General features: G+C 45.6%; 1 protein-coding gene across 1 annotated transcript; it reads left to right on the top strand.

Annotated features, from left to right (window-relative positions):
- Positions 1-13,887: 13,887 nt before the first annotated feature.
- Positions 13,888-25,282, top strand: LOC133148325 (uncharacterized; the record flags this gene model as incomplete). Its single annotated transcript, XM_061271425.1, has 2 exons — positions 13,888-14,482; positions 23,173-25,282. A coding segment is annotated over exon 2 (1,895 nt), but the record flags the coding sequence as incomplete, so codon positions are not given.
- Positions 25,283-25,296: the final 14 nt, after the last annotated feature.

Consider the following 25,296-nt stretch of genomic DNA (forward strand, 5'->3'; position numbering starts at 1 on the left):
CGCTCTCGGGTGCTTTAGAGTGCCGAGTTTATCACTGTGCATGAAGAAATGACCACCTCCAACGTTTGGTTTATGTTTTATAAGCATTTTTAATTTTATTGCTTAAATCGCATTTTCTCGGCGAGCTGAGCGCTTTTTCTGAATTGTGCCGCTCCCGTCACTCTGGTTAGGTTGGCATCGAAAAAAACGCTCTCGGGTGCTTTAGAGTGCCGAGTTTATCACTGCGCATGAAGAAATGACCACCTCCAACGTTTGGTTTATGTTTTATAAGCATTTTTAATTTTATTGCTTAAATCGCATTTTCTCGGCGAGCTGAGCACTTTTTCTGAATTGTGCCGCTCCCGTCACTCTGGTTAGGTTGGCATGGAAAAAAACGCTCTCGGGTGCTTTAGAGTGCCGAGTTTATTACTGCGTAATAAGAAATGACCATCTACAACGTTTGGTTTATGTTTTATAAGCATTTTAAATTTTATTGCTTAAATCGCATTTTCTCGGCGAGCTGAGCACTTTTTCTGAATTGTGCCGCTCCCGTCACTCTGGTTAGGTTGGCATCGAAAAAAACGCTCTCGGGTGCTTTAGAGTGCCGAGTTTATCACTGCGCATGAAGAAATGACCACCTCCAACGTTTGGTTTATGTTTTATAAGCATTTTTAATTTTATTGCTTAAATCGCATTTTCTCGGCGAGCTGAGCACTTTTTCTGAATTGTGCCGCTCCCGTCACTCTGGTTAGGTTGGCATCGAAAAAAACGCTCTCGGGTGCTTTAGAGTGCCGAGTTTATCACTGCGCATGAAGAAATCACCACCTCCAACGTTTGGTTTATGTTTTATAAGCATTTTTAATTTTATTGCTTAAATCGCATTTTCTCGGCGAGCTGAGCACTTTTTCTGAATTGTGCCGCTCCCGTCACTCTGGTTAGGTTGGGATCGAAAAAAACGCTCTCGGGTGCTTTAGAGTGCCGAGTTTATCACTGCGCATGAAGAAATGACCAACTCCAACGTTTGGTTTATGTTTTACAAGCATTTTTAATTTTATTGCTTAAATCGCATTTTCTCGGCGAGCTGAGCACTTTTTCTGAATTGTGCCGCTCCCGTCACTCTGGTTAGGTTGGCATCGAAAAAAACGCTCTCGGGTGCTTTAGAGTGCCGAGTTTATCACCGCGCATGAAGAAATGACCACCTCCAACGTTTGGTTTATGTTTTATAAGCATTTTTAATTTTATGGCTTAAATCGCATTTTCTCGGCGAGCTGAGCGCTTTTTCTGAATTGTGCCGCTCCCGTCACTCTGGTTAGGTTGGCATCGAAAAAAACGCTCTCGGGTGCTTTAGAGTGCCGAGTTTATCACTGCGCATGAAGAAATGACCACCTCCAACGTTTGGTTTATGTTTTATAAGCATTTTTAATTTTATTGCTTAAATCGCATTTTCTCGGCGAGCTGAGCACTTTTTCTGAATTGTGCCGCTCCCGTCACTCTGGTTAGGTTGGCATCGAATAAAACGCTCTCGGGTGCTTTAGAGTGCCGAGTTTATCACTGCGCATGAAGAAATGACCACCTCCAACGTTTGGTTTATGTTTTATAGGCATTTTTAATTTTATTGCTTAAATCGCATTTTCTCGGCGAGCTGAGCACTTTTTCTGAATTGTGCCGCTCCCGTCACTCTGGTTAGGTTGGCATCGAAAAAAACGCTCTCGGGTGCTTTAGAGTGCCGAGTTTATCACTGCGCATGAAGAAATGACCACCTCCAACGTTTGGTTTATGTTTTATAAGCATTTTTAATTTTATTGCTTAAATCGCATTTTCTCGGCGAGCTGAGCACTTTTTCTGAATTGTGCCGCTCCCGTCACTCTGGTTAGGTTGGCATCGAAAAAAACGCTCTCGGGTGCTTTAGAGTGCCGAGTTTATCACTGTGCATGAAGAAATGACCACCTCCAACGTTTGGTTTATGTTTTATAAGCATTTTTAATTTTATTGCTTAAATCGCATTTTCTCGGCGAGCTGAGCACTTTTTCTGAATTGTGCCGCTCCCGTCACTCTGGTTAGGTTGGCATGGAAAAAAACGCTCTCGGGTGCTTTAGAGTGCCGAGTTTATCACTGCACATGAAGAAATGACCACCTCCAACGTTTGGTTTATGTTTTATAAGCATTTTTAATTGTATTGCTTAAATCGCATTTTCTCGGCGAGCTGAGCACTTTTTCTGAATTGTGCCGCTCCCGTCACTCTGGTTAGGTTGGCATGGAAAAAAACGCTCTCGGGTGCTTTAGAGTGCCGAGTTTATTACTGCGTAATAAGAAATGACCATCTACAACGTTTGGTTTATGTTTTATAAGCATTTTTAATTTTATTGCTTAAATCGCATTTTCTCGGCGAGCTGAGCACTTTTTCTGAATTGTGCCGCTCCCGTCACTCTGGTTAGGTTGGCATCGAAAAAAACGCACTCGGGTGCTTTAGAGTGCCGAGTTTATCACTGCGCATGAAGAAATGACCACCTCCAACGTTTGGTTTGTGTTTTATAAGCATTTTTAATTTTATTGCTTAAATCGCATTTTCTCGGCGAGCTGAGCACTTTTTCTGAATTGTGCCGCTCCCGTCACTCTGGTTAGGTTGGCATGGAAAAAAACGCTCTCGGGTGCTTTAGAGTGCCGAGTTTATCACCGCGCATGAAGAAATGACCACCTCCAACGTTTGGTTTATGTTTTATAAGCATTTTTAATTTTATTGCTTAAATCGCATTTTCTCGGCGAGCTGAGCGCTTTTTCTGAATTGTGCCGCTCCCGTCACTCTGGTTAGGTTGGCATCGAATAAAACGCTCTCGGGTGCGTTAGAGTGCCGAGTTTATCACTGCGCATGAAGAAATTACCACCTCCAACGTTTGGTTTATGTTTTATAAGCATTTTTAATTTTATTGCTTAAATCGCATTTTCTCGGCGAGCTGAGCACTTTTTCTGAATTGTGCCGCTCCCGTCACTCTGGTTAGGTTGGCATGGAAAAAAACGCTCTCGGGTGCTTTAGAGTGCCGAGTTTATTACTGCGTAATAAGAAATGACCATCTACAACGTTTGGTTTATGTTTTATAAGCATTTTTAATTTTATTGCTTAAATCGCATTTTCTCGGCGAGCTGAGCACTTTTTCTGAATTGTGCCGCTCCCGTCACTCTGGTTAGGTTGGCATGGAAAAAAACGCTCTCGGGTGCTTTAGAGTGCCGAGTTTATCACTGCGCATGAAGAAATGACCACCTCCAACGTTTGGTTTATGTTTTATAAGCATTTTTAATTTTATTGCTTAAATCGCATTTTCTCGGCGAGCTGAGCACTTTTTCTGAATTGTGCCGCTCCCGTCACTCTGGTTAGGTTGGCATGGAAAAAAACGTTCTCGGGTGCTTTAGAGTGCCGAGTTTATCACTGCGCATGAAGAAATGACCACCTCCAACGTTTGGTTTATGTTTTATAAGCATTTTTAATTTTATTGCTTAAATCGCATTTTCTCGGCGAGCTGAGCACTTTTTCTGAATTGTGCCGCTCCCGTCACTCTGGTTAGGTTGGCATCGAAAAAAACGCTCTCGGGTGCTTTAGAGTGCCGAGTTTATTACTGCGTAATAAGAAATGACCATTTACAACGTTTGGTTTATGTTTTATAAGCATTTTTAATTTTATTGCTTAAATCGCATTTTCTCGGCGAGCTGAGCACTTTTTCTGAATTGTGCCGCTCCCGTCACTCTGGTTAGGTTGGCATCGAAAAAAACGCTCTCGGGTGCTTTAGAGTGCCGAGTTTATCACTGTGCATGAAGAAATGACCACCTCCAACGTTTGGTTTATGTTTTATAAGCATTTTTAATTTTATTGCTTAAATCGCATTTTCTCGGCGAGCTGAGCGCTTTTTCTGAATTGTGCCGCTCCCGTCACTCTGGTTAGGTTGGCATCGAAAAAAACGCTCTCGGGTGCTTTAGAGTGCCGAGTTTATTACTGCGTAATAAGAAATGACCATCTACAACGTTTGGTTTATGTTTTATAAGCATTTTTAATTTTATTGCTTAAATCGCATTTTCTCGGCGAGCTGAGCACTTTTTCTGAATTGTGCCGCTCCCGTCACTCTGGTTAGGTTGGCATCGAAAAAAACGCTCTCGGGTGCTTTAGAGTGCCGAGTTTATCACTGTGCATGAAGAAATGACCACCTCCAACGTTTGGTTTATGTTTTATAAGCATTTTTAATTTTATTGCTTAAATCGCATTTTCTCGGCGAGCTGAGCGCTTTTTCTGAATTGTGCCGCTCCCGTCACTCTGGTTAGGTTGGCATCGAAAAAAACGCTCTTGGGTGCTTTAGAGTGCCGAGTTTATCACTGCGCATGAAGAAATGACCACCTCCAACGTTTGGTTTATGTTTTATAAGCATTTTTAATTTTATTGCTTAAATCGCATTTTCTCGGCGAGCTGAGCACTTTTTCTGAATTGTGCCGCTCCCGTCACTCTGGTTAGGTTGGCATCGAAAAAAACGCTCTCGGGTGCTTTAGAGTGCCGAGTTTATCACTGCGCATGAAGAAATGACCAACTCCAATGTTTGGTTTATGTTTTATAAGCATTTTTAATTTTATTGCTTAAATCGCATTTTCTCGGCGAGCTGAGCACTTTTTCTAAATTGTGCCGCTCCCGTCACTCTGGTTAGGTTGGCATCGAAAAAAACGCTCTCGGGTGCTTTAGAGTGCCGAGTTTATCACTGCGCATGAAGAAATGACCACCTCCAACGTTTGGTTTATGTTTTATAAGCATTTTTAATTTTATTGCTTAAATCGCATTTTCTCGGCGAGCTGAGCACTTTTTCTGAATTGTGCCGCTCCCGTCACTCTGGTTAGGTTGGCATCGAAAAAAACGCTCTCGGGTGCTTTAGAGTGCCGAATTTATCACTGCGCATGAAGAAATGACCACCTCCAACGTTTGGTTTATGTTTTATAAGCATTTTTAATTTTATTGCTTAAATCGCATTTTCTCGGCGAGCTGAGCGCTTTTTCTGAATTGTGCCGCTCCCGTCACTCTGGTTAGGTTGGCATCGAAAAAAACGCTCTCGGGTGCTTTAGAGTGCCGAGTTTATCACTTCGCATGAAGAAATGACCACCTCCAACGTTTGGTTTATGTTTTATAAGCATTTTTAATTTTATTGCTTAAATCGCATTTTCTCGGCGAGCCGAGCGCTTTTTCTGAATTGTGCCGCTCCCGTCACTCTGGTTAGGTTGGCATCGAAAAAAACGCTCTCGGGTGCTTTAGAGTGCCGAGTTTATCACTGCGCATGAAGAAATGACCACCTCCAACGTTTGGTTTATGTTTTATAAGCATTTTTAATTTTATTGCTTAAATCGCATTTTCTCGGCGAGCTGAGCACTTTTTCTGAATTGTGCCGCTCCCGTCACTCTGGTTAGGTTGGCATCGAAAAAAACGCTCTCGGGTGCTTTAGAGTGCCGAGTTTATCACTGCGCAATAAGAAATGACCACCTCCAACGTTTGGTTTATGTTTTATAAGCATTTTTAATTTTATTGCTTAAATCGCATTTTCTCGGCGAGCTGAGCACTTTTTCTGAATTGTGCCGCTCCCGTCACTCTGGTTAGGTTGGCATCGAAAAAAACGCTCTCGGGTGCTTTAGAGTGCCGAGTTTATCACCGCGCATGAAGAAATGACCACCTCCAACGTTTGGTTTATGTTTTATAAGCATTTTTAATTTTATTGCTTAAATCGCATTTTCTCGGCGAGCTGAGCGCTTTTTCAGAATTGTGCCGCTCCCGTCACTCTGGTTAGGTTGGCATCGAAAAAAACGCTCTCGGGTGCTTTAGAGTGCCGAGTTTATCACTGCGCATGAAGAAATGACCACCTCCAACGTTTGGTTTATGTTTTATAAGCATTTTTAATTTTATTGCTTAAATCGCATTTTCTCGGCGAGCTGAGCACTTTTTCTGAATTGTGCCGCTCCCGTAACTCTGGTTAGGTTGGCATCAAATAAAACGCTCTCGGGTGCTTTAGAGTGCCGAGTTTATCACTGCGCATGAAGAAATGACCACCTCCAACGTTTGGTTTATGTTTTATAAGCATTTTTAATTTTATTGCTTAAATCGCATTTTCTCGGCGAGCTGAGCACTTTTTCTGAATTGTGCCGCTCCCGTCACTCTGGTTAGGTTGGCATGGAAAAAAACGCTCTCGGGTGCTTTAGAGTGCCGAGTTTATCACTGCGCATGAAGAAATGACCACCTCCAACGTTTGGTTTATGTTTTATAAGCATTTTTAATTTTATTGCTTAAATCGCATTTTCTCGGCGAGCTGAGCACTTTTTCTGAATTGTGCCGCTCCCGTCACTCTGGTTAGGTTGGCATGGAAAAAAACGCTCTCGGGTGCTTTAGAGTGCCGAGTTTATTACTGCGTAATAAGAAATGACCATCTACAACGTTTGGTTTATGTTTTATAAGCATTTTTAATTTTATTGCTTAAATTGCATTTTCTCGGCGAGCTGAGCACTTTTTCTGAATTGTGCCGCTCCCGTCACTCTGGTTAGGTTGGCATCGAAAAAAACGCTCTCGGGTGCTTTAGAGTGCCGAGTTTATCACTGCGCATGAAGAAATGACCACCTCCAACGTTTGGTTTATGTTTTATAAGCATTTTTAATTTTATTGCTTAAATCGCATTTTCTCGGCGAGCTGAGCACTTTTTCTGAATTGTGCCGCTCCCGTCACTCTGGTTAGGTTGGTACCGAAAAAAACGCTCTCGGGTGCTTTAGAGTGCCGAGTTTATCACTGTGCATGAAGAAATGACCACCTCCAACGTTTGGTTTATGTTTTATAAGCATTTTTAATTTTATTGCTTAAATCGCATTTTCTCGGCGAGCTGAGCGCTTTTTCTGAATTGTGCCGCTCCCGTCACTCTGGTTAGGTTGGCATCGAAAAAAACGCTCTCGGGTGCTTTAGAGTGCCGAGTTTATCACTGTGCATGAAGAAATGACCACCTCCAACGTTTGGTTTATGTTTTATAAGCATTTTTAATTTTATTGCTTAAATCGCATTTTCTCGGCGAGCTGAGCACTTTTTCTGAATTGTGCCGCTCCCGTCACTCTGGTTAGGTTGGCATGGAAAAAAACGCTCTCGGGTGCTTTAGAGTGCCGAGTTTATCACTGCACATGAAGAAATGAACCTCCAACGTTTGGTTTATGTTTTATAAGCATTTTTAATTGTATTGCTTAAATCGCATTTTCTCGGCGAGCTGAGCACTTTTTCTGAATTGTGCCGCTCCCGTCACTCTGGTTAGGTTGGCATGGAAAAAAACGCTCTCGGGTGCTTTAGAGTGCCGAGTTTATTACTGCGTAATAAGAAATGACCATCTACAACGTTTGGTTTATGTTTTATAAGCATTTTTAATTTTATTGCTTAAATCGCATTTTCTCGGCGAGCTGAGCACTTTTTCTGAATTGTGCCGCTCCCGTCACTCTGGTTAGGTTGGCATCGAAAAAAACGCTCTCGGGTGCTTTAGAGTGCCGAGTTTATCACTGCGCATGAAGAAATGACCACCTCCAACGTTTGGTTTATGTTTTATAAGCATTTTTAATTTTATTGCTTAAATCGCATTTTCTCGGCGAGCTGAGCACTTTTTCTGAATTGTGCCGCTCCCGTCACTCTGGTTAGGTTGGCATGGAAAAAAACGCTCTCGGGTGCTTTAGAGTGCCGAGTTTATCACCGCGCATGAAGAAATGACCACCTCCAACGTTTGGTTTATGTTTTATAAGCATTTTTAATTTTATTGCTTAAATCGCATTTTCTCGGCGAGCTGAGCGCTTTTTCTGAATTGTGCCGCTCCCGTCACTCTGGTTAGGTTGGCATCGAATAAAACGCTCTCGGGTGCTTTAGAGTGCCGAGTTTATCACTGCGCATGAAGAAATGACCACCTCCAACGTTTGGTTTATGTTTTATAAGCATTTTTAATTTTATTGCTTAAATCGCATTTTCTCGGCGAGCTGAGCACTTTTTCTGAATGTGCCGCTCCCGTCACTCTGGTTAGGTTGGCATGGAAAAAAACGCTCTCGGGTGCTTTAGAGTGCCGAGTTTATTACTGCGTAATAAGAAATGACCATCTACAACGTTTGGTTTATGTTTCATAAGCATTTTTAATTTTATTGCTTAAATCGCATTTTCTCGGCGAGCTGAGCACTTTTTCTGAATTGTGCCGCTCCCGTCACTCTGGTTAGGTTGGCATGGAAAAAAACGCTCTCGGGTGCTTTAGAGTGCCGAGTTTATCACTGTGCATGAAGAAATGACCACCTCCAACGTTTGGTTTATGTTTTATAAGCATTTTTAATTTTATTGCTTAAATCGCATTTTCTCGGCGAGCTGAGCACTTTTTCTGAATTGTGCCGCTCCCGTCACTCTGGTTAGGTTGGCATCGAAAAAAACGCTCTCGGGTGCTTTAGAGTGCCGAGTTTATCACTGCGCATGAAGAAATGACCACCTCCAACGTTTGGTTTATGTTTTATAAGCATTTTTAATTTTATTGCTTAAATCGCATTTTCTCGGCGAGCTGAGCACTTTTTCTGAATTGTGCCGCTCCCGTCACTCTGGTTAGGTTGGCATCGAAAAAAACGCTCTCGGGTGCTTTAGAGTGCCGAGTTTATTACTGCGTAATAAGAAATGACCATCTACAACGTTTGGTTTATGTTTTATAAGCATTTTTAATTTTATTGCTTAAATTGCATTTTCTCGGCGAGCTGAGCACTTTTTCTGAATTGTGCCGCTCCCGTCACTCTGTTTAGGTTGGCATGGAAAAAAACGCTCTCGGGTGCTTTAGAGTGCCGAGTTTATCACTGCGCATGAAGAAAAGACCACCTCCAACGTTTGGTTTATGTTTTATAAGCATTTTTAATTTTATTGCTTAAATCGCATTTTCTCGGCGAGCTGAGCGCTTTTTCTGTATTGTGCCGCTCCCGTCACTCTGGTTAGGTTGGCATCGAAAAAAACGCTCTCGGGTGCTTTAGAGTGCCGAGTTTATTACTGCGTAATAAGAAATGACCATTTACAACGTTTGGTTTATGTTTTGTAAGCATTTTTAATTTTATTGCTTAAATCGCAGTTTCTCGGCGAGCTGAGCACTTTTTCTGAATTGTGCCGCTCCCGTCACTCTGGTTAGGTTGGCATCGAAAAAAACGCTCTCGGGTGCTTTAGAGTGCCGAGTTTATCACTGTGCATGAAGAAATGACCACCTCCAACGTTTGGTTTATGTTTTATAAGCATTTTTAATTTTATTGCTTAAATCGCATTTTCTCGGCGAGCTGAGCGCTTTTTCTGAATTGTGCCGCTCCCGTCACTCTGGTTAGGTTGGCATCGAAAAAAACGCTCCCGGGTGCTTTAGAGTGCCGAGTTTATTACTGCGTAATAAGAAATGACCATCTACAACGTTTGGTTTATGTTTTATAAGCATTTATAATTTTATTGCTTAAATCGCATTTTCTCGGCGAGCTGAGCACTTTTTCTGAATTGTGCCGCTCCCGTCACTCTGGTTAGGTTGGCATCGAAAAAAACGCTCTCGGGCGCTTTAGAGTGCCGAGTTTATCACTGCGCATGAAGAAATGACCACCTCCAACGTTTGGTTTATGTTTTATAAGCATTTTTAATTTTATTGCTTAAATCGCATTTTCTCGGCGAGCTGAGCGCTTTTTCTGAATTGTGCCGCTCCCGTCACTCTGGTTAGCTTGGCATCGACAAAAAACGCTCTCGGGTGCTTTAGAGTGCCGAGTTTATCACTGCGCATGAAGAAATGACCACCTCCAACGTTTGGTTTATGTTTTATAAGCATTTTTAATTTTATTGCTTAAATCGCATTTTCTCGGCGAGCTGAGCGCTTTTTCTGAATTGTGCCGCTCCCGTCACTCTGGTTAGGTTGGCATCGAAAAAAACGCTCTCGGGTGCTTTAGAGTGCCGAGTTTATCACTGCGCATGAAGAAATGACCACCTCCAACGTTTGGTTTATGTTTTATAAGCATTTTTAATTTTATTGCTTAAATCGCATTTTCTCGGCGAGGTGAGCACTTTTTCTGAATTGTGCCGCTCCCGTCACTCTGGTTAGGTTGGCATCGAAAAAAACGCTCTCGGGTGCTTTAGAGTGCCGAGTTTATCACTGCGCATGAAGAAATGACCAACTCCAACGTTTGGTTTATGTTTTATAAGCATTTTTAATTTTATTGCTTAAATCGCATTTTCTCGGCGAGCTGAGCACTTTTTCTGAATTGTGCCGCTCCCGTCACTCTGGTTAGGTTGGCATCGAAAAAAACGCTCTCGGGTGCTTTAGAGTGCCGAGTTTATCACTGTGCATGAAGAAATGACCACCTCCAACGTTTGGTTTATGTTTTATAAGCATTTTTAATTTTATTGCTTAAATCGCATTTTCTCGGCGAGCTGAACGCTTTTTCTGAATTGTGCCGCTCCCGTCACTCTGGTTAGGTTGGCATCGAAAAAAACGCTCTCGGGTGCTTTAGAGTGCCGAGTTTATTACTGCGTAATAAGAAATGACCATCTACAACGTTTGGTTTATGTTTTATAAGCATTTTTAATTTTATTGCTTAAATCGCATTTTCTCGGCGAGCTGAGCACTTTTTCTGAATTGTGCCGCTCCCGTCACTCTGGTTAGGTTGGCATGGAAAAAAACGCTCTCGGGTGCTTTAGAGTGCCGAGTTTATCACTGCGCATGAAGAAATGACCACCTCCAACGTTTGGTTTATGTTTTATAAGCATTTTTAATTTTATTGCTTAAATCGCATTTTCTCGGCTAGCTGAGCACTTTTTCTGAATTGTGCCGCTCCCGTCACTCTGGTTAGGTTGGCATGGAAAAAAACGCTCTCGGGTGCTTTAGAGTGCCGAGTTTATCACTGCGCATGAAGAAATGGCCACCTCCAACGTTTGGTTTATGTTTTATAAGCATTTTTAATTTTATTGCTTAAATCGCATTTTCTCGGCGAGCTGAGCACTTTTTCTGAATTGTGCCGCTCCCGTCACTCTGGTTAGGTTGGCATGGAAAAAAACGCTCTCGGGTGCTTTAGAGTGCCGAGTTTATCACTGCGCATGAAGAAATGACCACCTCCAACGTTTGGTTTATGTTTTATAAGCATTTTTAATTTTATTGCTTAAATCGCATTTTCTCGGCGAGCTGAGCACTTTTTCTGAATTGTGCCGCTCCCGTCACTCTGGTTAGGTTGGCATGGAAAAAAACGCTCTCGGGTGCTTTAGAGTGCCGAGTTTATCACTGCGCATGAAGAAATGGCCACCTCCAACGTTTGGTTTATGTTTTATAAGCATTTTTAATTTTATTGCTTAAATCGCATTTTCTCGGCGAGCTGAGCACTTTTTCTGAATTGTGCCGCTCCCGTCACTCTGGTTAGGTTGGCATGGAAAAAAACGCTCTCGGGTGCTTTAGAGTGCCGAGTTTATCACTGCGCATGAAGAAATGGCCACCTCCAACGTTTGGTTTATGTTTTATAAGCATTTTTAATTTTATTGCTTAAATCGCATTTTCTCGGCGAGCTGAGCACTTTTTCTGAATTGTGCCGCTCCCGTCACTCTGGTTAGGTTGGCATCGAAAAAAACGCTCTCGGGTGCTTTAGAGTGCCGAGTTTATCACTGCGCATGAAGAAATGACCACCTCCAACGTTTGGTTTATGTTTTATAAGCATTTTTAATTTTATTGCTTAAATCGCATTTTCTCGGCGAGCTGAGCACATTTTCTGAATTGTGCCGCTCCCGTCACTCTGGTTAGGTTGGCATCGAAAAAAACGCTCTCGGGTGCTTTAGAGTGCCGAGTTTATCACTGTGCATGAAGAAATGACCACCTCCAACGTTTGGTTTATGTTTTATAAGCATTTTTAATTTTATTGCTTAAATCGCATTTTCTCGGCGAGCTGAGCGCTTTTTCTGAATTGTGCCGCTCCCGTCACTCTGGTTAGGTTGGCATCGAAAAAAACGCTCTCGGGTGCTTTAGAGTGCCGAGTTTATCACTGCGCATGAAGAAATGACCACCTCCAACGTTTGGTTTATGTTTTATAAGCATTTTTAATTTTATTGCTTAAATCGCATTTTCTCGGCGAGCTGAGCACTTTTTCTGAATTGTGCCGCTCCCGTCACTCTGGTTAGGTTGGCATGGAAAAAAACGCTCTCGGGTGCTTTAGAGTGCCGAGTTTATTACTGCGTAATAAGAAATGACCATCTACAACGTTTGGTTTATGTTTTATAAGCATTTTAAATTTTATTGCTTAAATCGCATTTTCTCGGCGAGCTGAGCACTTTTTCTGAATTGTGCCGCTCCCGTCACTCTGGTTAGGTTGGCATCGAAAAAAACGCTCTCGGGTGCTTTAGAGTGCCGAGTTTATCACTGCGCATGAAGAAATGACCACCTCCAACGTTTGGTTTATGTTTTATAAGCATTTTTAATTTTATTGCTTAAATCGCATTTTCTCGGCGAGCTGAGCACTTTTTCTGAATTGTGCCGCTCCCGTCACTCTGGTTAGGTTGGCATCGAAAAAAACGCTCTCGGGTGCTTTAGAGTGCCGAGTTTATCACTGCGCATGAAGAAATCACCACCTCCAACGTTTGGTTTATGTTTTATAAGCATTTTTAATTTTATTGCTTAAATCGCATTTTCTCGGCGAGCTGAGCACTTTTTCTGAATTGTGCCGCTCCCGTCACTCTGGTTAGGTTGGGATCGAAAAAAACGCTCTCGGGTGCTTTAGAGTGCCGAGTTTATCACTGCGCATGAAGAAATGACCAACTCCAACGTTTGGTTTATGTTTTACAAGCATTTTTAATTTTATTGCTTAAATCGCATTTTCTCGGCGAGCTGAGCACTTTTTCTGAATTGTGCCGCTCCCGTCACTCTGGTTAGGTTGGCATCGAAAAAAACGCTCTCGGGTGCTTTAGAGTGCCGAGTTTATCACCGCGCATGAAGAAATGACCACCTCCAACGTTTGGTTTATGTTTTATAAGCATTTTTAATTTTATGGCTTAAATCGCATTTTCTCGGCGAGCTGAGCGCTTTTTCTGAATTGTGCCGCTCCCGTCACTCTGGTTAGGTTGGCATCGAAAAAAACGCTCTCGGGTGCTTTAGAGTGCCGAGTTTATCACTGCGCATGAAGAAATGACCACCTCCAACGTTTGGTTTATGTTTTATAAGCATTTTTAATTTTATTGCTTAAATCGCATTTTCTCGGCGAGCTGAGCACTTTTTCTGAATTGTGCCGCTCCCGTCACTCTGGTTAGGTTGGCATCGAATAAAACGCTCTCGGGTGCTTTAGAGTGCCGAGTTTATCACTGCGCATGAAGAAATGACCACCTCCAACGTTTGGTTTATGTTTTATAGGCATTTTTAATTTTATTGCTTAAATCGCATTTTCTCGGCGAGCTGAGCACTTTTTCTGAATTGTGCCGCTCCCGTCACTCTGGTTAGGTTGGCATCGAAAAAAACGCTCTCGGGTGCTTTAGAGTGCCGAGTTTATCACTGCGCATGAAGAAATGACCACCTCCAACGTTTGGTTTATGTTTTATAAGCATTTTTAATTTTATTGCTTAAATCGCATTTTCTCGGCGAGCTGAGCACTTTTTCTGAATTGTGCCGCTCCCGTCACTCTGGTTAGGTTGGCATCGAAAAAAACGCTCTCGGGTGCTTTAGAGTGCCGAGTTTATCACTGTGCATGAAGAAATGACCACCTCCAACGTTTGGTTTATGTTTTATAAGCATTTTTAATTTTATTGCTTAAATCGCATTTTCTCGGCGAGCTGAGCACTTTTTCTGAATTGTGCCGCTCCCGTCACTCTGGTTAGGTTGGCATGGAAAAAAACGCTCTCGGGTGCTTTAGAGTGCCGAGTTTATCACTGCACATTGAGGTAAATTTTAGATTCTAGGCGTCGCCGTATGTCACCTTAAATGGTGACTTAGCTGCAGTGAGGAGACCATAAGCTATTTTGGCTGGCCAGAGATGCCTCAGTTTCTGCAAGGTATAGCAACTTAGAATATAGAAGGGAGCAGCTGTTGTTATGCAGGGGAAAGCGTCTTCTACATGTCCTTCTTAGGACATTTGGGAGCAACGAGTAGACTAAAATACGAACAGCAGCTGCATCCCAAGTCATGACATCAACGGTTCGGGCAGGTATAAGATAGGCTTGTCTGCCAGAGGGGGGAGCTTTTTTGGGGCGAACATCTGTGCCGTCGAGAGCTGAACCATCTTTGCTTTTGGGGCCACTCAAACTTTTGGAGAGACATCACTTTGACATCGGTTGAATAAAATCTTTTCCCAATCAGCCGGGTGTCACTGGAGTGCTTGGCCGGGACAGCCATTGTCCACTGAGTGTTTTTTGGAGACCAGCGAAACAACAAAGACCATTCACCACATTTTTGGCGTCACGAACAGGATTCGTGTTCCCCCGGGGAATTCGCGCCCGCTTCCTGAGCGAGAATCCAGCGGTCGACCAGCGGCTGTCATTAAGGTGAGATGCTTCGCCCGCAGTTGCCGCGATATGCTCGGTTCTTGGACAGGTGGGGGGTCGGCCCCTTGAGGGGGGCAGTTACAACCGAATCTGATGTGGCCATGAGCTGTCTCGGGAGTAAGTTGTCTCTCCCAGTCAAAAAGTCGTCATAATTCGACTTTCAAAGGGGGAGTGGCCCCAAATAGAAGCAGCAAAGAAAAAATAAAATAAAAATAGAAAATAAATAAAAAATAAGAAATAAAAAGTGAACAGTAACTTAGAACTTAATGGGGAATGTGCACAGCGGAGTGAGTGACATGTCTGGTGAGAATGATGAATGATGAAAAAGAAAAAAGCCCGAAGTAGTGTGGCTCGTGACGGGACAGGTTGTCAGGGACATCGCTGTTGACCGTCACAATAAAAGAATGGTAGAAAGTCCCATAAAACGTGGACTTTAGTTTGGCGACAGATCCGATGGAGGATAGAAATTTTAGCTGTGTGAATGAGGCGAAAACACAGATACGATTGAACACTGTTGCGACAAGAGATAGCCACCCGCTTAGCCCCCAGACGGTTAAAATTCCTGGGACAAGCCGGGACACTGCAGTCGCACCTAATGGCTGTACGGGCCAAGTGCGGTTGCCAAGCTGTTCGGCGGACGTGGAAGTCTCCGTCAAAAGTCCGACATAAAAGGGAGGCTTGCGCTGACCGCGTTTGGCAAATAGGAAAAGTGCGCAGCCTTGGCATCCGTAACTGTGAGCATGAATGTGGAAGTGACCCGGTCAGACCCTTTTTTAAGGGTGCCGAAGTGGTCCGGTCAGACCCAGTTATGGGTGCCGAGATCCGGTCAGATTTTAAGGGTACCGAGGAAAATAAAGCGCGCGTAAGCCACGTCGTTTGGACACTGATCGAATTAGAAGTGTGTGGGGGTTACAAGGCTCCTCGATTTAAACGCTGGTGCAAGGAAATGAATAGGTAAACCCTGTGGGCTGTCATTTTTGAATACCGAGGTAGCTGGTGCGTTATCGCGGCAACGGTCCGATCCCGATTTGTCGAGGCGCACTGTAATAGCATGCACGTCTGTCAAAGTTTGATAAATTTGAGCCGGCGACAAAACCGCTATTGGACGAAGGTTTTGTGCGGCTGCTGTGTGAAAATGGAAAACGTGGAAAAGAGGCCTCTGGGGTTTTAATATTGATATAATTGGTAAAGTAATTTGTGTGCACACTTAAGTTAAATTCTGCAGAATAAAGGGGAGATATACAGCGCTATTAGGAACGAAACGAAACGACACAAAAGTTAAGTAAGACGTGCGTATTTGTCAGTGCATCTGCTCTGATGACAGTTAAAATGACCAAACTGCTCAACAGCAGTTGGAAAGAAGCAAAATGTGGAATGGATTCGAATCCCGTTGTATGTCTTTTGTGTCCGTGTGTAAATTTTGTGAACTCTGTCAGCTTAATGTTGTCTGTTTGAGCTTCCGAATGAATGGACGCGTGAGGCGTGTACTTGTTGGGCCCAGTAAGTGTGTGTGTAGGGGTGTGTGCGTGCGTGTTTGTGTGGGTGCGCGCGTGTCCGTAAGTACGTGTGTGTGTGTGTGTGTGTGTGAATGTGCTCATGAGCGCGCATGGGGGAGAGTTTGAGTGTTTGGAAAACCACCAAAAATAACGGATAGTAGAGTGCGCTCTCGTTGCTCTGGGGCGCGTGCACGCCTGCGGTGCCCGCGCGCGGGGGGAGATCTGGCGGTGGGTAGGGCAGGGAGTGGCCAACCTGTATCTGCCCACTGTGTTTAAGGCTGGCCCCTCCCCGCGCGGTGATGCCGAGGCGGGGCGCAGGGCCGAAGTTATGCCCAATTAAGGGGGCCTGCCCTGCCAGCAACGAGAGAAACTATGATAGAATGGTGGAAGACGGAATGCTGAAGGAGCAAAAGAATGCATGACCAACTGGAGAAATAGGAGCATGCGTGTGTTACCCAATACGACACTAATATAGATGTGCATGCAAGTGGAGACAACAAGTTGTGGCTGAAGAGGGTAGCCCCCTCGTAAATAATGGGGGACCCCATTAAGGCCAGCTGGCGCCACCTTTAGCATTCTGAGAGGAATGGCAAGGTGGAACTGAAGAAGAGCCCAACTTGTTAATTTAAATTGTGAAGGAGGACAAATTTAAAACAAATTAGTGATACTGCTTTGTTTCTTTGGAACTCTCCTCAATACTTCTGATTTTCTGTTTGCATAAAAAACCTGAGACGGCAGATACATCCGTTTTCTCCAGGAGGACAAAGAGACACAGACTGAACTTACCGGTCTTCTGGAGAAGAGCTTCGTGGAGCGCCGCATCCAAAATTCTTAAGGCCAGTGTGATTTATCCACAAACTCTTGCAGTTCACTCTCACCCGCAATCAAAGGATTATATAGCAGACTGACAACAGACTGATCATCATAAAGATTGTGAATAACTGTTTTTCAGACAAATCATCATCTCAAACATAAGTCGAGTGCTGGTACAGGAATAGTGCGTGCGGAGTACACCGAATTAAATATCAAGAAAGCGCATGACAATACGGTCCTAAGGGTCGCATCTGAAGTTGGCAAAATCTTATCTCAATTGTTTAATTGACATTGAATAAAAAAAAAAAAAAAAAATAAATTAAAAAAAAAAAAAAAAAAAAAAAAAAAAAAAAAAAAAATGGGAGAAAGGAGCTTTGCAAGCCCAATGATGACTACCCCCATAGAGGTGGTGTTGAGAAACAACCCGCTTATCAAGGGGGTCAAAGAAATATCTAAGAGATGGAATAAGAGATGGCCGGATATTGAAAGGCCTTGGCCGGTGGAAGGGACTTTTAACAGGGAAGTAATCGAGACTATACGAATACTTGTATCAGCATACAAGGCAGGAAATAAAAAAGGAAAAATAGGAGAAAAAAGGAAGGAAAAAAGAGAATGGGAATTGGGATTGTTGAAAATATTTGACGAAGAAGGACTCAAATTGAACCGAGAGTTCAAACAGAAAAAAGAGAAAATGACAGCTGAAATGCTGAAAAATGTGGAGGAAGCTAGGAAATTAATGGAAAAAGCAAACACGCCTTTTTCACATGTGTCCCCTGTTAAGAATCCCCCACCGTATGATGCGAGTGAAAACAACGGTAATGTCTATCCACAACTCCCGATAATCAACCAAGAAGGAAGTTACCAGCTGGAGACGGAGGATAAAGACATTGTCGAAACAGGAAGAGCGAAGACAACCATCATCATGCACCCCAGCCCTACCCACAAAAGAAATAAAACACGATTTGCGAAGCAAGGCACCTCTGACTACACCAGAAAGGAGGCGCGGTATGACAGCCAGAGTGACGCTGAAGGAGCAGCTGGGGGTTACGCCCCCATAATTAAAAGCATCTTAAAACGAGCGGAGGAAAAAGGACGCACTCCAGGGAAAAAGATTAGGACAAAAACATATTTTAGCAGTACCGACAGTGGGAGCGACAGTAGTGATGACGAGTGGGGCGGCAAGGTCCCAACGCCCACCTCATGCTCCACCCCCATGGCTATAGAGGATTGGAGACGAACGGCTTTAATAAGCATTAAGACTAAGAAAAAGCAATGCCTGGAGGAATTGGACTGGTGTGGGGAGCCCAGGGAGCAAGAGGAGCTGGAAGAAGAATTGCAAAGATTAGAAGTTGCTGAACGCGAGCTGAAGAAAGAAGCATCCAAGCTGCCAGCGAATCCCTTGGGTCATGGGCAAAGATCGAGGAGAGCACATACAATTCTGCCAGTGTTGGTAAGAGGACAACAGCTGGAATACAAGCCATGGCAGAATTCCGACATGTCAGCCATCCTTGAGAAGCTGCCCACCATTCAGGATGGAGCACACCCTTGGATATCCAAGTTGGAGGAGTGCATGGTGGGGACGCAGTTTGCGGTAGGCGACATCAAGAGGCTTCTGGCTAATGTGGTAGGAGTTCATACCATGAAAGACCTTTTGGGAAAAGCAGGGCTACATCAATTTACCACAACATCAGCGAATGACTCCGACCTGTTTGCAGCAGTCCGAGGCCAGATGTGGGGAGCACTGAGGGCAGCTTATCCGACCAATGCAAACCCCGATAACATTGTGATCGAACCCCTGGGACCGATGGAGAATGCACGCTCATACGTGGCAAGAGCGCATCAAACTTGGAGACACATTACTGGAAACGACCCGGACACAACCCAAATGGAAAAATCTATCTTGCGGGATAAGATCCAGAAGGGCCTGCCCCTGCAAGTGAGGAGTAAACTGGCTGAAGTAGTGGGACTGGGAAACATGACAACTACTGTCTACACCGATCACATAGCTCATCAAGTTGATTGGTTCCGCAAGAAGGAGATGGCCCAAAAGGAACAAGACCAAGAAGTGGTGAGGAGGCTGAACCAGGTGCAACTCGCGGACAATAAGAAGGAGAAGAAGCAGACAGTCGTGGTGCAAGCTCCACCACAACAAATCATATTACAGCCCACGCCCCCGCCTGGACAACCGCCGCAGTCAGCTATGGCAGCGCCCTTCAGTCCAGCCCCTCAATGGGGAAATAGACAGACCCATCTCTGGGGAGCCAAAGCCCGTGGAGACAAAGGATGGGCAGGAAGGCCGAATCTCCCGGGGGGCCTACAACAAAGACCTACTGTGTGTTACAATTGCGGGAGACCAGGCCACATGGCTCGCCACTGCGACAGACCCAACAACAGCTCCCCTGGAGGTGGCTTCAGAGGGGGCGTCAAACAACGAGTCCAAATGCCCCAAGGCCCGGTACACCCCTTTGGGGGCCCGGAGCCCGGATTTTAGGGGTGCCCAGAGTGCCCTAAGGGGGGATGTCAGCTGGTAGTGTCAGGTCCGGAACAGGAGCCAATAATAACAGTGAAAGTAAATGATCAACCATTAACAGCTATGGTTGACAGCGGAGCAGCTTTCACTTGTATCCGGCCCGAAGACGCTACACATCTCCCCATGTCCGGTCATTTCGTGCGGACAATAGGGTTCGAGGGTATTAAACAGCTGATCCCTTCCACAAGACCAGTAAAGCTCTGCTGGCAAGACCACACGATAAGAATACCAGTCCTGGTGTCAGACCGTACACCTATTGCCCTCCTTGGCAGAGATGCTTTGTGTGGATTAAACTGCACCATAAAGTGTTCCCCCGATGGATGTGAGATTGAAATCCCATACCAAGCGTGCCATCAGGTGATGATGCTGTCAGAGTCCAGGAAGTCAACGCCCACTGTATTTTGGGTGGGTAAGATCAGCGACGACCTGTTGGAACCATACAAGAACTGGGAAAAGTTTATCCACTCCAATAAACCAGGAGCAAGGACCCCCGAGTACCCGTTTCACTGTACATTACAATACCACAAAGACCTAACGCAGGCCCAGGCAGAAGAGTGGTTACGTCGGCAACCCCAGGGAGTGCAATTGAATGGGACTTGTATCGTCCTGGGACCACAGGGAGTGGCCATGAAGATACAGAGAGACATATACATCAACAAGGAATTCAAGGTCAAAAATAGCATCCCACATGTGACCTTGTTGGTGGCAGAGGACTGTGAGCAGCAACATGTGGGGGAGATGATGGTGGAGGCGGAGAGGCGCAAGTTTTCCCCGCTGGAAGGAAACGTTGCGCTGTGGGTGAGCGCTGATAAGCAGTATATGAAGATCATGATCTCAGCGCACGGACACGGACAACCACAAACGGTGCAGCTGTCGCACGACTCCATCCTCAGTATGGCGACTGATCAACTCAAAGAGGACATGTTACGGCAGGTCCCTGACTACCTGTGGTCGCGCCATAGTACAGATATTGGACTTGTAAAATCAGCGCAACCGGTAAAAGTGGATCTTCGGCCAGGCTGTAGGCCGCCGTGGAAAACACAGTATCCACTGAAAGAGGAAGCAGTTCAAGGGATCGAGACACAGATTGAAGGGCTGCTCGTGGCAAATGTGTTAAGAATAACGCAGACCCCTCTTAGTAATACGCCAATATTGCCCTTGAAAAAACCTGACAACACCCATCGGCTGGTACACGATCTTCGAGCAGTGAACGAGGTGGTAATTGACAATGTAGCCGATGTGCCGGATCCGCACACCCTGCTGGCACAGATACCGCCGGATGCTGAGTGCTTCTCAGTGGTGGACCTTTGTGGCGCCTTTTTCAGTGTCCCACTCAGCTGTGAATCACAAGGACTGTTCGGGTTTACGTTCAAGGGGCAGTTTTATCAATATCAGAGACTTCCTATGGGCTATAAACATAGCCCTCATGTGTTTAACAAAGTGTTAAAAGATGACCTCGAAGGGCTGGAACGACAGGTGCAGAGCACTGTTATTCAATATGTGGACGATATTATTGTCTGTGCCGTAGATGTTGAAACGTGTCACAAAGACTCAATCAAACTGTTGCAAATTTTGGCAGAAAATGGTCATAAAGTGTCCCAAAAGAAATTGCAATACTGTAAAAAACAAGTTGACTATTTGGGTCAGAAAATATCATATGGACAGAGACGTATCTCAGATGGCCATTTGGAGGCGATACGGACGGCTCCGAAACCCAGAACCGTCAGGCAAATGTTAACATTTCTGGGAATAGCGGGCTATTCGGCCTCCTGGGTCGAAGAATACGCCAAATTGGTAGGGCCGCTAAGGGCTATGGTCAAAGACACAGGCAATAATGACCTCCACGCAACACTGGATTGGACACAGGATGGCCTTGTGGCGTTTGAAACAACCAAGGCAAGGTTGCAAGAGGCCCCGGCATTGGCTTTACCAGACTATTCCAAAAATTTCGTGTTATTCACGTCAATCTCAGCAGGGGGAAAGTTTGCATGTGCGATTCTTTGTCAGCCTACAGGCACCGGGTCTGGACCCCAACCTGTGGCCTATTATTCAACATCCTATTCCGAGGTGGAGATGGGACTGCCGCCTTGCTATAGAGCGATGGTGGGAGTCTATTTGATGTACGACAAAGCCTCTGCCATAACCATGGGCTATCCTGTGACCATTCTGACTCACCATAGTCTTCGGACTCTGTTGAACCATGGCAAGTACACCTTGACAGAGCCCCGGCTCCGGGACTATTACAGACTTTTCGAGCAAGAGGATGTCACTCTAGCAAGGTGTACTACTGTAAACCCAGCTGAATTTTTGCCAACTTCAGAGGACGGAGACCCTCACGATTGCTTACATGAGTCAGAAAAATACTCGAGATTACGGTCTGATTTGCAACCCATCCCCTTGGGCGAGGCGGATCTCGAACTCTGGACGGACGGTTCTTGTTATCGAGTCGGGGAAAATTTGTGCGCTGGCTATGCAGTGGTACAAGCGCAAGGTCCTGAGTTTGTGACAATCAAAGCCGAAGTGGTACCACAACCAGCCTCGGCCCAGCTTGCTGAACTAGTGGGGTTAACGGAAGCGTGCTTGCTCGCGGAAGGGAAAAGAGTGACGATCTATACAGATTCCGCATACGCGCATAGTGTGTGCCACCTGTTTGGTGCTGTGTGGAGGAATCGGGGCTTCAAGAAAACTGACGGTTCCCCCATCCAGCATCATGCGCAGATAATGAGACTGCTGATGGCTATGATGAAGCCCAGTGAAATAGCCATCGCGAAGTGTGCGGCCCACAAGTCCGATGCGTCCAGGGTCACGCAGGGAAACAAGATGGCAGACGAGGCAGCCAGGGCTGTCACGAAGGGAAGCCAGAAGGGAAGAGTTTTGTTAGTAACGCATGAGGTTGACCTCGAGGACAGGGTCACGCTCAGGGATGTGCTGTTGATGCAAACGGCAGTTAATCCGATGGACAAACATCTTTGGGCGCAGAGGGGGGCGAGTCAGGACTCTACCGGCGTTTGGAGAAATCACGAGGGTCTGATAGTGGCGCCGCCAGATTTGTTGGGACTGTTAATCCAGGAGGCACATGGGTTAGCCCATGTGTCAAGGGGGGAGGTGAAGCGAAAAATAACCGCAGAATATGGGTTTTGGGCGCCATATCTACTCGAACAAATCGACCAGGTCATTGGAAGATGTGTAATTTGTTTGAAAAACAATGTGAGGAGAGGGGTAGCCACCCCCACGGGTTACATCCCGACTCCTAATGGCCCCATGAGAGAACTAGTGATAGATTTCGTCGACATGATACAACCTGTTGAAGGGAAAAGATACATGTTGGTGGTCGTAGACCGATTCTCAAGATGGCCGGAGGCCTGTCCAACTAAACGAAAAGATGCTCAGTCTGTGGCCAAGTTTCTGTGCCGAGAAGTCATCAGCAGATGGGGTCTGCCGGATAGGATTTCTTCAGATAACGGGAGAGAGTTTGTGGATAAAACGGTCAAAATCATATTTCAAAAATTGGGAATTAAACAGCGGCTTGGCGCAGTATATCATCCACAAAGCCAAGGCATTTGTGAAAAAATGAACGGCGTTTTAAAAAATAGAATTTCCAAAATTTGTCAACATACAGGCTTGAATTGGATAGCTGCCTTACCACTGGCACTGATGGTCTGCAGGTCGAGTCAACTACGCGATTTGCATTTGACCCCACACGAATTGGCAACCGGTAGACGCATGCCTTCACCATGTTTGCGAACCAGTGGGAAAGGCCCAAGCCTGTCAATTTTGGAGGACGAAATGAAAGCCTATGTCAAACACTTAACCACGATACATAGGAATATTTCCACCTATGTTGTTGACAGGCAGAAACAAGAGGAGGCACAAGAGAGACTCGAGGCAAATACTAAAGACACTGTTCAGCCAGGAGACAAGGTGTATGTGAAAGTGTTCCGGCGCAAGTGGTTCAACGAAAGGCGGCAAGGGCCATTTGAAGTTGTCCGCTGTACCGGAACTGCGGTGCAAGTACAAGGGTCACCAACTTGGTACCATTTGACACACTGCGTCAAGGTGCCCAAAGATGAAGATCCCCAAAGAGGGAGGCGCGACTGCGAAACTGCAGAACCACTGCCAGAACAAGAATCGCCAGAGGGCCCGAATCGGGACAAAGATGGGCATGATCAAGCTGTGGTGGATAATGTGTCTGCTGAACCTGTCCCTGAGGACATCGCGGGCAGCACAGCCGACGACAGAGGAAACCAACAGTTCAACGATATCAATCGTGACGACGCACCCTCCCCAGGCGCAGATGACGACCCTCAGCACAACAACACTGAGCCAACTACCGCCAGAGGTAGTGCCCCCAGAGAACAACGCCACCCAGCAGGACCCAGCGGCGGACGCCCAGTCCGCCACAGAGTCCGGCCGGAGCGGTACATTGAGCAATGTTGAGGGAGTGTTGGGGGGGGCTGCAATACTGCCATGCAATTGCAGAAAGGAAGAAGGGTCCCTGTGCAGACGCACCGCCGAATGGGAAGACAACACCGGTAACATACTTGCCCTGGCCGGGCGAACACATACGGACAATGTGCTGTTATTAAATACATATAGGCGGTTTGAGGTGCTAGGAGATTGTGCTCTACTTCTGACAAAAATTGGCATAGATGATTTTGGGTACTATACGTGTACCTGTCTCAAACGGGGGGCGAGAAAAGCAGACCGCACGGGCGGTCATAAGACGGTGGACAGCATTAATTTCGTGACGTTGATGGAGAAAAAAGAAATTGCGAAACAGCATCCATACAGCCCCGGCGCGGAATGTGTCAAAGATGAAGAAGCAGTCGCCATGAATAATGTCGCCTTACCCGTGACGACAATTGGTAACAGCTTTGAAACACAGTCTGCCGCTTCAGGGACGCTCATGTCGGAGATAGAGGCTGTAGAGCCGACGCCTGACGTTCCGGAAAATGTCAACGAAGCACTGGCAGAATCAAACTGGTCCCCGGCAGAGGTGCAAGCCCATTTGCATGCCATGGCGAGGCGGGAGGCTGCATGGAAGGCTTATGGGTTCGATGCCTCGGCATTACCTGGGGTTGATGAATGGGCAGGAAGGAACATGTGGTATCAACTGATGGTGCATTCGATTAAATCGTCTAAGGCGGTGAGTGGGCCGTGTTTAGTAAGAGTGAAATCACCAAGTACGCTTAAGGCCGTGTTCCAGACCATACCGGTGCCGGTATCCGACAATTGCCAGCTTAGATTATTGCTTTGGTTGGTATACGAACAGTCGTGGAAGGCACCTGAAACCGACGCGCAGGTCAGGAAGATTTTCAAGCCCACAGGGGAGTGCGCCTGGATAAGCGAACTTCCCTACTTGGATTTGCTCGCCGTGCATGAGGACATCCAAGTCGCTGTGCCAGAATCCATAGATGTGCCATCTGTAAAGGTGCCCACCTGTTTTTGCTCTAATGTGACACATGGAGGGCCGGGGGTGCCTATGGGGGTGGCAGACTGCGACTATTACTCCATGCAATTCCCAGGAGAAGCATGGGGGCAGAGGGGAGCCGTCCATCCGGTGACCTTTGCTCTACCAGACTCCTATCAGGCGATTACTGTGATGGTGGCGAATCGCACGGTGCCTGGGAACACGACTGTAGGGAATCTTAGAGACATCTGGTGGGTTTGTGGAACTAGAGCTTATTTGTTTTTGCCGTATGGATGGATGGGTTGCTGCTATTCTGCCACCCTGAAGCTTCCGTTCGAGGTATTGGCGATTAGAAAGGGCCACAAGCCTGAGGAGAAGGCTTTTAGGGAGGTCCCTAGTAGGGCTAAGAGGGAGATGGCGGCGTTTCATACCACCGACGCGTATCATTGGAGAATTAGCTTGGGAGAAAAATGGGGCCTTGGGATTTTTCCCTGGTATGGGGTCACATTTTTGGCAGATCACATTGATAACATCACGTATACCCTTCAGGGGTTCGCGAATGAGA

The sequence above is a fragment of the Syngnathus typhle genome, unplaced genomic scaffold (genome assembly GCF_033458585.1).
Source record: "Syngnathus typhle isolate RoL2023-S1 ecotype Sweden unplaced genomic scaffold, RoL_Styp_1.0 HiC_scaffold_69, whole genome shotgun sequence".
NCBI classification, from domain to species: Eukaryota; Metazoa; Chordata; class Actinopteri; order Syngnathiformes; family Syngnathidae; genus Syngnathus; species Syngnathus typhle.